The 14530-nt window shown below is 40.8% G+C and overlaps 1 protein-coding gene and 1 long non-coding RNA gene across 7 annotated transcripts in view; one reads left to right on the forward strand and one right to left on the reverse strand.

Annotated features, from left to right (window-relative positions):
- Positions 1-295: 295 nt before the first annotated feature.
- The window catches only part of brox (BRO1 domain and CAAX motif containing), a 47195-nt gene continuing 32960 nt past the window's right edge, over positions 296-14530 (reverse strand). For 5 of the 6 annotated variants that reach the window (XM_043687331.1, XM_043687332.1, XM_043687333.1 and 2 more), the window contains exons 8-13: positions 13495-13677; positions 10353-10438; positions 7975-8056; positions 6705-6855; positions 5982-6141; positions 296-2431 (exon numbers count right to left, since the gene is read on the reverse strand). In XM_043687331.1, coding sequence (XP_043543266.1) covers positions 2345-2431; positions 5982-6141; positions 6705-6855; positions 7975-8056; positions 10353-10438; positions 13495-13677 — 749 coding nt within the window. In that variant the 3' untranslated portion in view covers positions 296-2344. The remainder of the gene's footprint in view (positions 2432-5981; positions 6142-6704; positions 6856-7974; positions 8057-10352; positions 10439-13494; positions 13678-14530) is intronic. The other variant, XM_043687328.1, reaches the window with a different exon arrangement.
- LOC122548544 lies at positions 6806-13051 on the forward strand. The gene is made up of 3 exons (XR_006311260.1): positions 6806-7002; positions 8452-8626; positions 12575-13051. It is a non-coding gene; the product is annotated as an uncharacterized LOC122548544 (long non-coding RNA).

The following is a 14530-nucleotide window of genomic DNA, read 5'->3' on the forward strand; positions in this document are numbered from 1 at the left end:
ACCTCCAGTCTTCCGGCACCTCACCTGTGACTATCGATGATACAAATATCTCAGCAAGAGGCCCAGCAATCACTTCTCTAGCTTCCCACAGAATTCTATAACTGTAACTAATCTCTGCTGGCATTTACCTTGCACACTATTCTGGGAACCAGCTGCATTGTTTGTTATGTTTGGAGGAATGGACAGACATCAAAAAACAACTTGTCACATAACCAGCCCATTTAGGTGGGGCTTTATTTTTCTTTTGAGGGAGGTTGATGAGAAACAATTTGAAAACCTTTTATCCCACAGCCTATTTAAATGGTATAAATGTGTTTATTTTTTCCCAAGCAACAAATTGATTACATTATCTTGTTAATCAACACAAGATTACATGATAAACCAGCATTTTAACACTAAGCAAAAGGGGTAGGACATTACTGATCAATGTTATCCATAAAACCTTCATTTCTCTCCCTTCACTCAGTTACATCAATTTTCCCTTTGACTTCTTTGTAAGCCTTCAGTCTTTTTTTAAAACATACTGGAATCTACATTTATCTGTGTAAGTGCCACATTGATGCAGTGCTCTCTACATTTTGACCAGAGTCTCCCAGGGAGCTCTCCATTACTTAAAATGGCAACACAGATAAAGGAGTCCAAGCGTGGAATCAGAACTTACAGATCACCCACAGTCAAAGACATACCTAGATACTCACCAGAGCTGGGAACACCCTCCTCCAGGTTCACCCACAGTCAAATAAACTGCACTTTCCTGCCCCTTCAACCTGAGAATGCTCCTGTCTGGGACCAGGTGCAGCCCAAAACTCCAGCCAGCGCCTAGCCACAGAACACCATCAGCCTAAACACCAGCACCATCTCCACTTCAAGCCCACTAACCTCATCCATGGCACAAAATTATTCTGGGCTGTCAAACCCTCAGACCAGTATTAGAGTTAATAATGGATTCTTTAACTGTTATGAACATTATAAATACACGCAGTGGTGAGCAGTTAGGAAGTAAACCTGGGCGGATTATTTTTCCCCTCTCATCTATCCTCAGGGATGAGTGAAATCTCAGCCTGTGAATGCTTGCTACTGGCAGGAAATCCCAACTAGGAACAGAAGGTATTGATTCAAAACCTTAACAGTTTCTCTCTCTCTCCACACATGCTGCCAGAGCTGCTGAGGTTCTCCAGCACTTGGTTTTTATTCCCGATCTAAATGTAGAATCCATTTAAAACAAAACCTACTAGTAAAGTTCCCATTCCCAAACACTAAAATTCAAATGTGTAATATTTTATTACATTTATAGTTTCATGTGTAATATATATTCATTTACATTTTCTTAGCTATTCCTTTGAAAGACTAGTTTGAGTACCACCTCAATCCTATGTTTAATGCATATTTTCAATTGGAAGGGCATTAGAGCAGAAAAACCCAAATTATTTTAGTGACAATATATGAAGCAATTTGGAGTGGAGGGAGTAAGTGGGAAATGGTCAGGTGACACACTTATTTGAGAAGGCAGGGTTTGAGTGCTGTGTGAATAGGATTTAAAAGGCAACTTGGAATGTGCCACTGAAAATTAGAGTTAATTTGAGGAAAAGGTAGAGTCATGGGCAACGTCTGATTGAGTACTCCTATGAAAAATCTGAACCTCCTTCCTCTCAACTACCAAAGCCAATTGGCAGTTGTCTGTATTGTGTAATCCAGCAGTTGAGTGGTTGTAGCTTTCTACCCCCACCTCTAGCCATAATTACCACATTCTGCTATGCTGCAGAGGGGAGAAATTCAGGATTAGGAATTGGTGACAGAGAAAGCAGGGACATGAACATAGGGTTATGGGAGCGAAAAGAGTAAATTAACACCAAATAATTGCAAGTAATCCAAACAAAGCTTGAATGTGAGATAAAAGTTTAGAATTCAGAAAAATCAATGTTTGTCGAGTCTTGCTGGGGCACAATAGTTAGATGTTCAAGGCCAGTATACTAACAAAGTTGCAACAATATGAATCACTGAAAGGGTCCAATTGATTTGTCTGTTTCAGCTTCTTGGCAGCGGATGATAAAACTTGGATGTTTCCAGGATAGGCGAAAATTGGCCAGAAGGGTACTCAATCCTCATCTTGGACACAAACGGAGTAAAATTAGAAAACTGGAAAAAGTTTTTTTTTCTTTACTAGTGTCTTGATGACTCTGTTTAAAAGTGCAAACATTATACAGGAGGCAGGAGTGGGTGAAGGGAAACCAGGAAGTCATGGTTCATGGCCACTTAAACAAGGTCCTATTGAGAGACTAGCCATGTACTTTATGTAGTGGCTGCAGGCCCTGTTCAGACAATTGCATTGTGTTTTATTGTCTCCTTAAGAAATCAAGCATCCTGTGTCTTTCTGGGGTTTCAGGTCTGGCTCCTTCACTGGCTTCACCTCGTCTTCCTTTTTATCCTTAGCCTAAAAAGAGATGAAAATGTATTAAATGTTACATTCTACGTGAACTAGTCATGCAGACACAGCCCAAGATTTTAACAGGACTACAATCAAAGTTCACAATTAAAACAGGAACTGGTCTCCAAAACAGGGCAGAATATGAACAGTTAGAGAATGACTTTTGGTATACTGTACTTATTGTTAAACAGGAAAGGATTTTTCTTCCACTCTTAAAAATTACTGTGAATTAATAATAAAAACATTTTTGGTCCTTGGTTTATAAAATAGCTCATGCCTCACTGCAAAACTCTGCACGCTCTCTGTAGCTGTAACACTATATTCTGCACTCTAGGAGAAAGTGAGGACTGCAGATGCTGGAGTATCAGAGTTGAGTGTGGAGTGCTGGAAAAACACAGCAAAACAGACAGTATCCAAGGAGCAGAACAATTGACATTTTGGGCATAAGCCATTCATCAGGAATGAGGAGTCATTCCTGATGAAAGGCTTATGCCTAAAACACAGATTCTCCAGCTCCTTGGATGCTGTCTGTTTTGCTGTGCTTTTCCAGCACCACTCTCGACACCATATTCTGCATTCTGTTCTACTACCCTAATGTACTTAGGTATGATTTGTCTGGTTAGCACATAAAACAATACTATCAATTTATGTCGGTACATGTGGCAATAATAATTTAAATCAAATATCCCAGTGAGGAAGAATGATTCAAGAAAGGTGATAAACTGACTACAGTTAACTAAGGAAGTTAAGGACAGCATCAAATTGAAAGAAACCATTATTATTTGCCATATTATGTTAAATCAGTATTGAGAAGTTTCAAAAGTCAAAATATTACCAAAAAAAGAGCAAACCAGCAAGTAACATAAAAATGGATAGCAAGAGCTTCCTTAAATATGAAAAGGAACAGCGAGACCACAGTAAATATGTGCCCCTTAGAAGACAGGTTAGGGGAAATAATAATGGGGAGCTAGGAAATGACAGAGAGTTGAATGAATACTTTATATCAGTCTTCAAGGTAGTCTTTAGCGGCAAGATGGAGACTGGTCTGTTGTACTGAACTTTTCCTCCTGCAATGCTGGACATTTTATTACTCTATTGTCTATGCTCTTGTAAGTAAACAAAGCTGTGCCTAAGTACTTTTTGTATCCAAGTCAGCGCTGCAATTGGCAACATATAAACTTTTCACTACACTCATTGAGTATATGCAAAAATAAAGACTTTTTCTATTCTAGAGAACACTGACAGCATTCCAAAAAAATACCAAATAATCTAAATACTAAATATGGTAAGGAAATAAATTTAATAACTTTAGAAGAAGCATACAAGGGAAACTCATGGGTCTAAAGGCCAATAAGTCCCTGTGGCTTGCATTTAGAATTTTCAAGGAAGCAGATACAGAGATAGTGGTTGCACTGGATGCAAACTTCAAAGATTCATTAAATTCGAGGCAAGTCTGAGGATTGGAGAACTACCATTGTAACAATCTTATGCAAAAAGGAAGGGAGACAAAGCTAGGTAACTATAGGCCAGAAGCTTACCATCTATCATTAGGAAAACATTACGAGTCTATTATAAAGAAGGTACTAGCAGAGAATTTGTAAGCAATATAATCAAGTAGAGTAATTATAGAGTCAAAGGACAAATCATGCTGAATAAATGCATTACAGTTCTTTGAATGAACAAGTAGAATAGATAAAGGGGAACCAGTGGACGCAATACATTTGGATTTCCAAACGGCATTAAAAAAGGTACTAAATGCAAGGCTATTTAAGAAAATACCCCATGACACTGGAGGGAGTGTATTTGCAAGGATAGAGGATTGGTTAATAGAAGACTGTTGGGATAAAGGAGGCATTTTCGGAATGGCAATCTGTAACGAGTGGAATGTCACACGTATTAATTATTTGGATGACAAAAGTACATCTATCCTTATCACTGGGCAGCAGGGTGGCACAATGGTTAGCACTGCTGCCTCACAGTGCTAAGGACCTGAGTGCAATTCCAGCCTCTGGCGACTGTATGTAGAGTCTGTATGTTCTCCCAGTGTCTGAATGGTTCTAACAGGTGCTTTGGTTTTCTCCCACAGTCCAAAGATGTGCTGGTTAGGTGGGTTGGCCATGCTAAATTGCCCATTGTTCAGGATAAGTGGGTTAGCCGTGGTAAATGTGGGGTTACAGGTATGGGTTGGAGGGGGTGGGGAGGAAGTCTGAGTGGGATGCTGTTTGGAGAGTTGGTGCAGGCTTGATGGGCTGTCTAGCATCTATCTGCAGGGATTCCATGATCAAGTCTGCAGATGGCAACAATAAATGGGAAGCAAGCGGTGAGGATTATTCAGTCTGCAGAGGGATAAAGACAGGTAAAGTGATTGGCAAAAAAATGTAGGAAAATGTGTGGTTATGCACTTTGTCACAGCGAAACTGATTATTAATTAAATGGAGAAAGACATCTAAAACTTACAATACAGCAGGGTTTTGGAGTCTCAATGTACTAATTACATCAAAGTTCAGCAGATAATAGGGAAGGCTATAGAATCTGGTTTTATTTCAAAGGAAATGGAGTATAAAAATAACGAGGTCTTACTAAGACTATACAAGGCACTAATCAGACCACATGTAAGTCATTATGAAGTGTTATTTCCTTTATCTAAAGAAGTTATACTGGTAATAAAAGCAATTCAGAGAAGGTTCATGAGGCTGATACCAGGTATGGAGGGACTGTCTTATGAGGAAAGATTGAGTAGGTTAACTCCATACTCATTGGAGTTTAGAAGAATGAGAGGAGACCTTACTGAAATATTCAAGGTTCTTGGGGGTCTTGACCCTTGTAAATTCTGACAATTCATGTTCAAATGTGGGAAAGCCTAGCAGCAGACAGCATAATCTCAGAATAAAGGGTCACACATTTAATACTCAAAGATAAGGAGGAAGTTTTTCTCACAGATGGTAGTGAGTCAATAGAATTCTTTACCATAAAAGGCTGTCAAGACAGGGTTGTTAATTATTTTTAATGCTGAGAGATAGATTTCTAAGCATTATGGGAGTCAAGGGCTATGATGATAATGCAGGAAAGTGGAGTTGAGGGTTCTCAGATCAGTCATGATCTCACTGAATGCCAAAGCAGACTCAATAGTCTGAATGGTCTACTTCTGCTTCTACATCTCATCAGTTGTTTAGCTCATTTGCTGAATACACTTGGTTCTTTCAGGGTCTCTGATCCAACTCTTTCTTTAGTACACCAGTGGCTACACTTTAAAGCAACTCAATGAGGCAAAGTACTGGGGGCGGGGGCGGGGGGGGGGAAATGTCCTGAAAGGCACTAAAGATGTGCAAATGTTTATTTTCATCTTCCAATTTCTGGCAAGGGCTTTGATCCTGAGCATTGCTTAGATTCTGTGCTTTGCTTTATACTTCTCATGAGTAATTACTACTGGTTGAGGTCAGCTCATTAAGACAGGGTGAGATCAATCGTGAGGCCTTCACAAGTTCAAAGCCCATTGGCATGAACCCATCCAGTCAAGAGGTGACAGGATCACATATTAACAGATAGCCCTTCCTACCTTGTCATCCTTGGGGCCTTTGGTAATATCGAAAGCAGTGTACACATCCTGGCTCCACTGACTACTGAGTGCTGGAAGTTCAAATGACTGGGGCTCCACCAAACCATAGTTTGCTTTCAGTTCCAGCTGTGGAGCCTCTTGAGGAACCTTCTGGAAATAGCTTGAAAGAAAAAAAAAGGTGCATAATAAAGATTAGTCTTCTTTGGTTACCTATTTCAATCACACAAGAACATTCCTCCTTAATCATAGAGGTGCCCTTGCTATTAATTTATCATAACCAAACCCCTGAACAGTCTCATTCAGGTATCAGAACCCCCAGTGGCTGGGCTTTTGCATGAAATAGAAATCAGTGAGTGGTTAGTCAGTCAGATTGAAAGACTAACTTGATGAGGTTGCCAGAGGCCTGATTCATCCTGCGACTGTTGCACAGGCAAGACAGCGTAATGGTGATCTAGAGAATGGAGTTCGAGTCTCTCTATAGCAGTGTGACAATCACTCGTTTATAAATTAAAAGTTAGTGTCAGTAAGCAGACTGTGAAGATTGTCTTTTAAAGACCCAACTATGGTTCAGGAATACTCAAGGGAAGGTAACCCAGAGTCCTTATGTGACTTCAGTTCATCACACTTAACTATTCTTTTGTGGTCAAGGAAACAACTCGGTTTAGAATGTACAATAAATAATGATATAAAAGATGATGTTGCCAATGGTAAGAATAAACTTACATGAACCCATTCTCTCTCTGACACTTTTCTAGAGTGTTTCTGATGTATGTTCCCAACTTCCTAAAGAACAAGTGCTCGGATGGCTTGGCTGTTGATCCTGGACCTTTTGTTTGACCATATTCCTTGCATAAAGCCTCTGCCTTGGAGTAATCTACAAGAATAAACAAAAGTACAGAGGAAACCACTTACTAATCTTTCACATGTCACTTACAGTTGGATAACAACAGGAAGCCTGGGAATCATTTTATTCCCAACTTTACATCTATTTGCTCCTGGATTAAAACCAAACAGCTGAGAGGTATGCAAGACGCTCAAGTAATAAGTGAAGCTTTTTATGCTCTGGGTATTTTCTAGGGAAGGGTGCGTTTGGCTAGCTACTTGGTCAACTTGATCCCTACTATTCTGTTCAGGATCACAAGATTCGCTACTAATTTCAAGTCTTTGCTCTACTCCTTTCTGTCACATCCTAGAGAGATCCTATTTAGATCTGGGGTACTATGCTGAATGTGGGCAAATTCCTAAGCTGCATGGAGAAACTGAAATTCAATGTTTTTAAACAAGTTGTCTCTGCGCTGCCCAATAATACTGTCATGTTTTGGCCATTAACATGCTCATGTGATCTCCAATGTTCACCTGTAACAGAGCTTACTGGGGACACATAGGCTAGTTTGCCTTTCCTCTGCGTACTGGGCATCTTTCAGCCTTCATTCAGTGGCTGCCACATTACTAAAGACTTCAAATCATTGTTGGTGAATGAACAGTGTGGAGTAAGCAAAGCACTTTGGAGACAGACAGTAAGTGCCTCACACACCACTTAATGCGCATGCAATGTGGACAAAGTCTAGAAGGAGTTGCAGGCCCTGGCAGTCTGAGCCTCGACTCTACCCTGGCTATACACCACATGATAACTACAGTGTCTTTGTAAATGATCTCCTGATGTTTTTACGGAAAGTGGAGAAGCACTGAATCAAGTTCCCAAGCATGGGATCAGCTTTGATCCTGACTGTTGCAGCCAATCAGGAAATAGCCCCAATGAATAGATGTTATAACGAACAGTTCAGTCATGCTCACAAACAAAAGCTGAAGATGATAATCTCAAACAAAATTAATTCCATTAAACCAGCACACATCATAAGCACAATACTCATTTTAGGGGTGTCTTCCCAGCCAAGATAATTGACCAGAAAGGTCAGCATATGAATGCTAGATGAGTCTAGAGTATTTACAGTCAAGACTGCCGAACTAATAACAATCCATTCTTCGTACTCACACTTCTCTGCTTCTTGCAGTGAGCGGATGGCTTCCCCACATTTGTCACTGGCCAACAGTGTCTGGCCATTGTAACAATATGCCTGTAAAGAACAAGCACATAACATTGACTGGATGAAAAATCCATACATTATAACACTGGTTAAAAATAACTAGATACTTTTAACCTGAGAAGCATCAAATGCTCCATGAGGATATGGTGGATCCAGCCCAAGGTCAACAGGCAAAGGACTCTCTTGCCTGATTAATGCTCACTGCCACCTACCCCGCAGTGCCATGAGAGCCCTTCCCAGCACAGTAGGCTGCCACAGGTAAACCTCTTGTGTGATCCTTTATTTGAACAAGAGAACACTATACTAGAGCTGGAGAATTCGGATTGTATTCACTAAAGCCGCACTCTGACTTTCTGTAATTCCCCACTGTTTCTGGGAATGTGACATGCAGTTCAGTAATATCTAAATAACTGTTTGCACCACAGATATGTGCCTGGTAACCAAATTCAAATGAGAAAATGCCAAAGAAACAACAAAATTATGGGGCCACAAAACCAAGGAACACCATCAGCTCCCGAAAACCACACAGAAGCAAGTTGTAGCACTCAACTGCTCATTGTGGCCAATCCTGCTGTGGAGCAAAATGGAGCATCAGCACTCGTGAGTATTTCATTTTTATTGCCAGAAATTTTATTTATTTTCATTTTATTTAGTGTGTGCATTGAGGCAGAACCAAAAAAAATCTGTCAGCAGCTCGATGGAGTTCTTTATTCCCACCGTGAAGTTTAGTCATTGAGTGTTATTGTTTAGACAGTGAAATAACTGCAGTCTGGATAATTCTACACCCATTTACATTTGATGGCTGCACAGCAGCCTTGGCCAATCTGCAATGAATTTGAAAGGAACCACTGTTGCCACAGGAAATCAAAGCTGGATCAACAGGTAGTAGGATCTACAATGAATCTGGTTTCTAGCAGATTTTTCTTTCTAGCAAATCCATCTGCCATAGATCCTCAGCTGTTACCCCCCTAGTGCGGTGGATTTAACCATATGGGATGGAATGAGGAAAGGCACACTGTTGATGGATTTAGGAAGTCACTAAGGACAGGGTTGGTTTACAGTAGATCACCTCCAGTCAGGAGCCAGGGAAGGTGAGTTGGCTGAAGAGTGATTGTGCTAAAGTATGTGGTTGAATCTCAATTTAGTGTGGACAGACTGGTACCATCCAAGGGCACATCATTCTACAGGCGTGATCTGATGGCAAGAGCAGGGGTTCTAAACATCTTGGCTGGTGATCCTTACGAGGAATAAGCCAGTTTACTGTTGCTGTTGTTGTTGTGAGATTGTTTAATGAATGGTGGTGCAGGCTCGAAGGGCAGAATGGCCTACTCCTGCACCTATTGTCTATTTTATGCCACCTTGATGAGGTGTATTTATATCGGAAGGTTCTGACAAGGCAAGCACCGAAATAAATAAGGCAAGAATCGTGCTTCAGAATCTGGCCATCATCCAGAGATGGAGAACCTGTGAATAGGTGTAAACCAAGCAGGTTTTTGACAAAGAAACAGAAGCTATGATCAGGTCCTCACATTAGCCACTTTAATTGCAAACGACCTTCAATGGAATATCAAAATAGGTTAATTTGCCTCAATCTTATTGCCCTGTACAATATATTATCCAATGTCAAAATATCAAGAGTTTCCCTTTCTGGGTCACTGGCTGCACTGATCTACTCCTCCAGGACAGTCTGTGCAGGGTGCACATGGTCCTGCTGGAAACAGACAAATAGGCTAGCCAGGTATATGTCCGAGAATCAACCCTGTTCAAGTTGTACACCAACACCTTAACAACCTAGTCCCAGAGGTCTCCCTCGCTGCAGGCAATATCTCGTATGGCATCGGGCCTCAGAATTTTGCAGCACTGGAAGATACATTCCAGTGACATTGCAAAGTAGGCGTCTACAACTGAGCACCAATAGACAGAGTCTCTAGCACATTTAATCTTCCACCCTCATACCTCTGGCAAAGAGTTAGCACTCTCATTGTGCCACCCATCAGTAGCTGAGCTAGACTGGGGAAGCAGTGATTCTCCTCACAAACTAAACTCCGCATGCCTGCTCTTGAAGAATCCCTGTATCAGAACCAAAACCCATTAACAATTAGATCCTGTTGCACAAATGCATTAGTCATATAGAAAAGCATTACAGAAATTAGTTCTTATCCAGCAGTGCAATTAACTATCCAGAGGAGGAAAGGCATTTCCTCCAAAAAACTGCTAATCTGATCAGCCCCTCAGATCCAATCTCACATTTCAGGAGTCAATGAGTGGGCACCAAACATCATACAATTAGCAACTGACTGCTTGAATTTGCTGGTTTAACACTTACATAAGCCAGGTAGAAGGAGTTTTTAAGCTGTAAATACTTCCTCCATTTTGCAGTGTAAGTTGGATCCAAGGTGGTAAGAGTGTGATCTAAAGGTGGAAAATCAGATGTAAACTACTATCTTCAAATAAAGTCAGTTCCACTTTCATTATCACTCACCTTAGCATTTCATTCCATGACACCTTGGAACTTAGTTTCTCCCCCTCTAACCCATCCTGTTTATTCTCCCTTACTCACCACCCTACATTTCTAATGCATAAAAGACACCATATTTCTACCTCGAGTCATCATTGAAATGGAACATTGGTACAGTCATTGTCCACAATGGGAGTTCACTTCTTCATTTAAGCAGGCATTGGATAGGCATATGGAGGATAGTGGGCTAGTGTAGGTTAGGTGGGCTTGGATCGGTGCAACATCGAGGGCCGAAGGGCCTGTACTGCGCTGTATTCTTCTATGTTCTATGTATCAATCAGTACTCTCCTCTCATACAGTACAAATATCTTAATTATTCTTATGAATGATCCTGATGAGATAAAAAGCTACAACAAAATGTGCTCTCTTTCAACAATACTCCAGTTCTGTACTACGATCTCTCTTCAATTTCCAATATCAGTTATGTTGAATTCAAACATGAACTCTGCTGCTGTACTCGCAAGTGCTCCCATACTTGCTGAGTTTTTCTAGTACTTCCTTTGGCAATGAGCAGACAGATGGAGCTGAAGGCTGACAATTATGTGAATTCTAATGGATTTCATCCTAAGGTCATCAAAGAGGTGGTTAATGATGTGGTGGAAGTGTTGGTGTTAATTTTCCAAAGTTCACTAGATTCTGAAAAGGTTCAATTCGGCTGGGAAGTAGCAATTATAGGGCCTTGATTCATGGAGAGAGACTGAAAACTATAGACAAACTAGCTTGATATGTCATGCGAAAGGTGTTGGAATCAGTTATTGGGTAATAACTGGGCCAAATGCAAAACTTCTACCCAGAAAAACCCAAGGTAAATCAGAATTTTGTGAAAGAAAAATCACAACCAATTTATTGGAGTACCTGGCTCTGGATAAAGACGACGGTGAATGAACTGTGCTTAGATTTACAGAAAGCATTTGATACAAAAGAACACCAAAGGTTACTGTGCAAAGTAGGAGCTCGTGGTGAAGGGGGCAACCCAACAGCATGGACAGAAAATTAGCTGGCTAGTAGAAACCAAGAGCATGCATAATGTGGACCTGCAGATCAGGAGGATGTGACAAATGGAGTTCCAAATGGGTCTGTACTGGGGCCTCAGCTTCTTACAATTTATACCAATGACTTAGACGAGGGAAATATATGCACGGTAGCCAAATTTTCAGGTGATGCAAAAGTAGGTTGGAAAATATGCTGTGAAGACGATACAAGGATATTCCAGATGGACATGGGCTGAGTGACTGACAGAGTACAATGTAGGAAAGCATGAAGTTATTCTCTTTGGCAGGGAGAATAAAAATGTTGACTAGGACTTAAAACAGAACGACTGCAGAATTTTGAGGTGGTGCAGAGGAATCTAGGTGTTCAACCGCTTGATTCACAACAAATTAGTGAAGAGGCAGATCAGGTAAAGAAAGGTAATTGGATACTTTCATTAATTACAAGAGAAATTGAACAAAGGATGTTATGGTTCAGTTTTGCAAATCACTGGGGAGACCACATTTATAATATGGTGTGCAGTTTTGGTCTCCTTATTTAAGGAATCATGTTAATGCATTGGAAGCTGTTCAAAGATTAATTAATACATTGATACTTAGAATGGGCAGGTGGACTGAGGAGGAAAAGTTGAATAGAATGGGCTTGCTTTCATTGAAGTTTAGAAAGGCGAGGGGTGAATTGTCTGAATGGTCTTGACAAGCTGAATGTGGAAAGAATGCTTTCTCTTGTGGACCAGTCAAAAATGAGGGACACTACCTAAAAATTGGAGTTGATGTTTAGGGACAGCTGAGGAGTAATCTTTTCTCTCAGAAGGTTGTGCACCTTTGGAACTCTGCCTCAGAAAATGGAGCTAAATATCTTTGAGGTAGATTTATTGCTAGGCAAGGGAATCAAAAGGTTATCCGGGTAGATAGGAATGTAGAGTTTGAAAAACAAATAGCTTAATTGGGATCTTATTGAATAACTGAGCAGACCTGGGTGGCCAAATGGGCAACTTCTGTTCCTAATTCGCATACTTGTCATTCCTACTTTTCTTTCAGTGAAAGCCCTATCCGCTTCTTTGATGGTGCTGAAAACTGATCCAATGAGGAGCACAGCTGTGGAGACCATGAAGGTACCAGATTGAATCTCAAATTTCTGCCAAATGAGCTGGTCTCAGGAGGATTGCAGCAAGACTGCTATAAAAAAACTTCAATACTCCAAGATACAGAAGGAATACGCAGCCCAGTCTGTCATTACTGGCATATAATGAGAGACAAAGAATAAATTACTAACCTCTTCCATTGTACGCAAAAGACTCTGTCAGCATGCAATTGGATCAGTTTCAATATCAGTACTATAATGACATAATGAGCTCTGTCTAACAATGTCCAACATCTCTTCAATTACAAATGCATGCAAAACACACTGGGAGAGGGGAAGATAATATTTTGATCCAGGATTTAGTTCATAAAATCCAAGAAATAATAAAATTGAAGTTAGTCTCCCTCATGTGCTCAATGGATGTTCTCATTGCAGACTACTGTGCAACCAGCAGGGACCATGAGCTGTCAGTGACCCTGCTTGACTTCAGTTTGTAGCTATAATTGCAGCCACCTCCCTTACTGGTCCTATTGATATCAGCCAAGCTCAATTAAAACAGAGGCAGTACCGAACTTTCCTAACCTGCACACCTTATCTCACTATTAAATAAACTGGTTCACATATGAGGGAGAACCATTAAAACATTTACCCATGAAGCCACCTGATATTTTCCTCTGAATTAAAAGGAATTCCTCAGACAAACAAACCTAGTTTAATGCTATCACACAAGTGACCATTGAACCCTGCAGATTTCAATTGCTTTTTGTACAAGAAAGAATAAGCACAAGAACGAATACAAGCAAGAGTAGAAATAAGAATGAGAGTGAACACAAACAGGAGTGAGAGAAAACACGAGAGAAAAACGTGCGTAACTTACCAGCCTTCTGATAGAAATTGGCTGTTTCATTGGCAAGAGCTGCAATCAGACCAGAGTTGTGCTTCAATTCAATGGCTCTTGCGATGGTCACTTCAATTAAAAGAAATCTGTTACTTCCGACGTCAATAGTGATATTTAGCAGTTTGATAATAACTGCCATCATGTCTAAAAGATGGTCTGCATCTTATAAAATGAGCAATGTAGTATATGAATTTCAGCAACTGAGAGATATCAGGTATACAGGTCATACACATCAAAGACTGGTGGATTGTATTAAACAGAATATGCGGTCATCTGTTCACAAAAGGTAATGTACTGACTACTTATGACCTACATCTGCTCACAATCGTGCAGAGACCAACATCACATATGATTTCAGAACCAGGCATTTGCTGAATAATCGTGTGCGCACTGAGAATTATGCTGGCAACCAATTTAAGGTTTTCAGTCAGGCTCACACTTGCATGTACTAGAAGCTACTTAGATTAAGAGACAGGGCCTTGTTCTTTCTGTCTGCAAAGAACATTTACTCAAATTGCACCTGTTCCAATTCAAAATAGGTGATAGCCATTGTTGGTTCATTTCTCAGGGCAACGCCTTCACCAGTCAACTTGCTCAGTTCGAAATTTAAACAAAGCCTGGTAGTTGACTATCAATATTCATTGAGGAGAAAGTGAGGTCTGCAGATGCTGGAGATCAGAGCTGAAAATGTGTTGCTGGAACAGCGCAGCAGGTCCGGCAGCATCCAGGGAACAGGAGAAGCGACGTTTCGGGCATAAGCCCTTCTTCAGGAATGAGGGAAGTGTGTCTAGCAGGCTAAGATAAAAGGTAGGGAGGAGGGACTTGGGGGAGGGGTGTTGGAAATGCGATAGGTGGAAAGAGGTCAAGGTGAGAGTGATAGTTCAGACTGGGGTGGGGGCGGAGAGGTCAGGAAGAAGGTTGCAGGTTAGGAAGGCGGTGCTGAGTTCGATGGATTTGACTGAGACAAGGTGGGGGAAGGGAAATGAGGAAACTGGTAAAATCCGAGTTCATCCCT

This window comes from Chiloscyllium plagiosum, chromosome 3, assembly GCF_004010195.1.
Source record: "Chiloscyllium plagiosum isolate BGI_BamShark_2017 chromosome 3, ASM401019v2, whole genome shotgun sequence".
NCBI lineage: Eukaryota > Metazoa > Chordata > Chondrichthyes > Orectolobiformes > Hemiscylliidae > Chiloscyllium > Chiloscyllium plagiosum.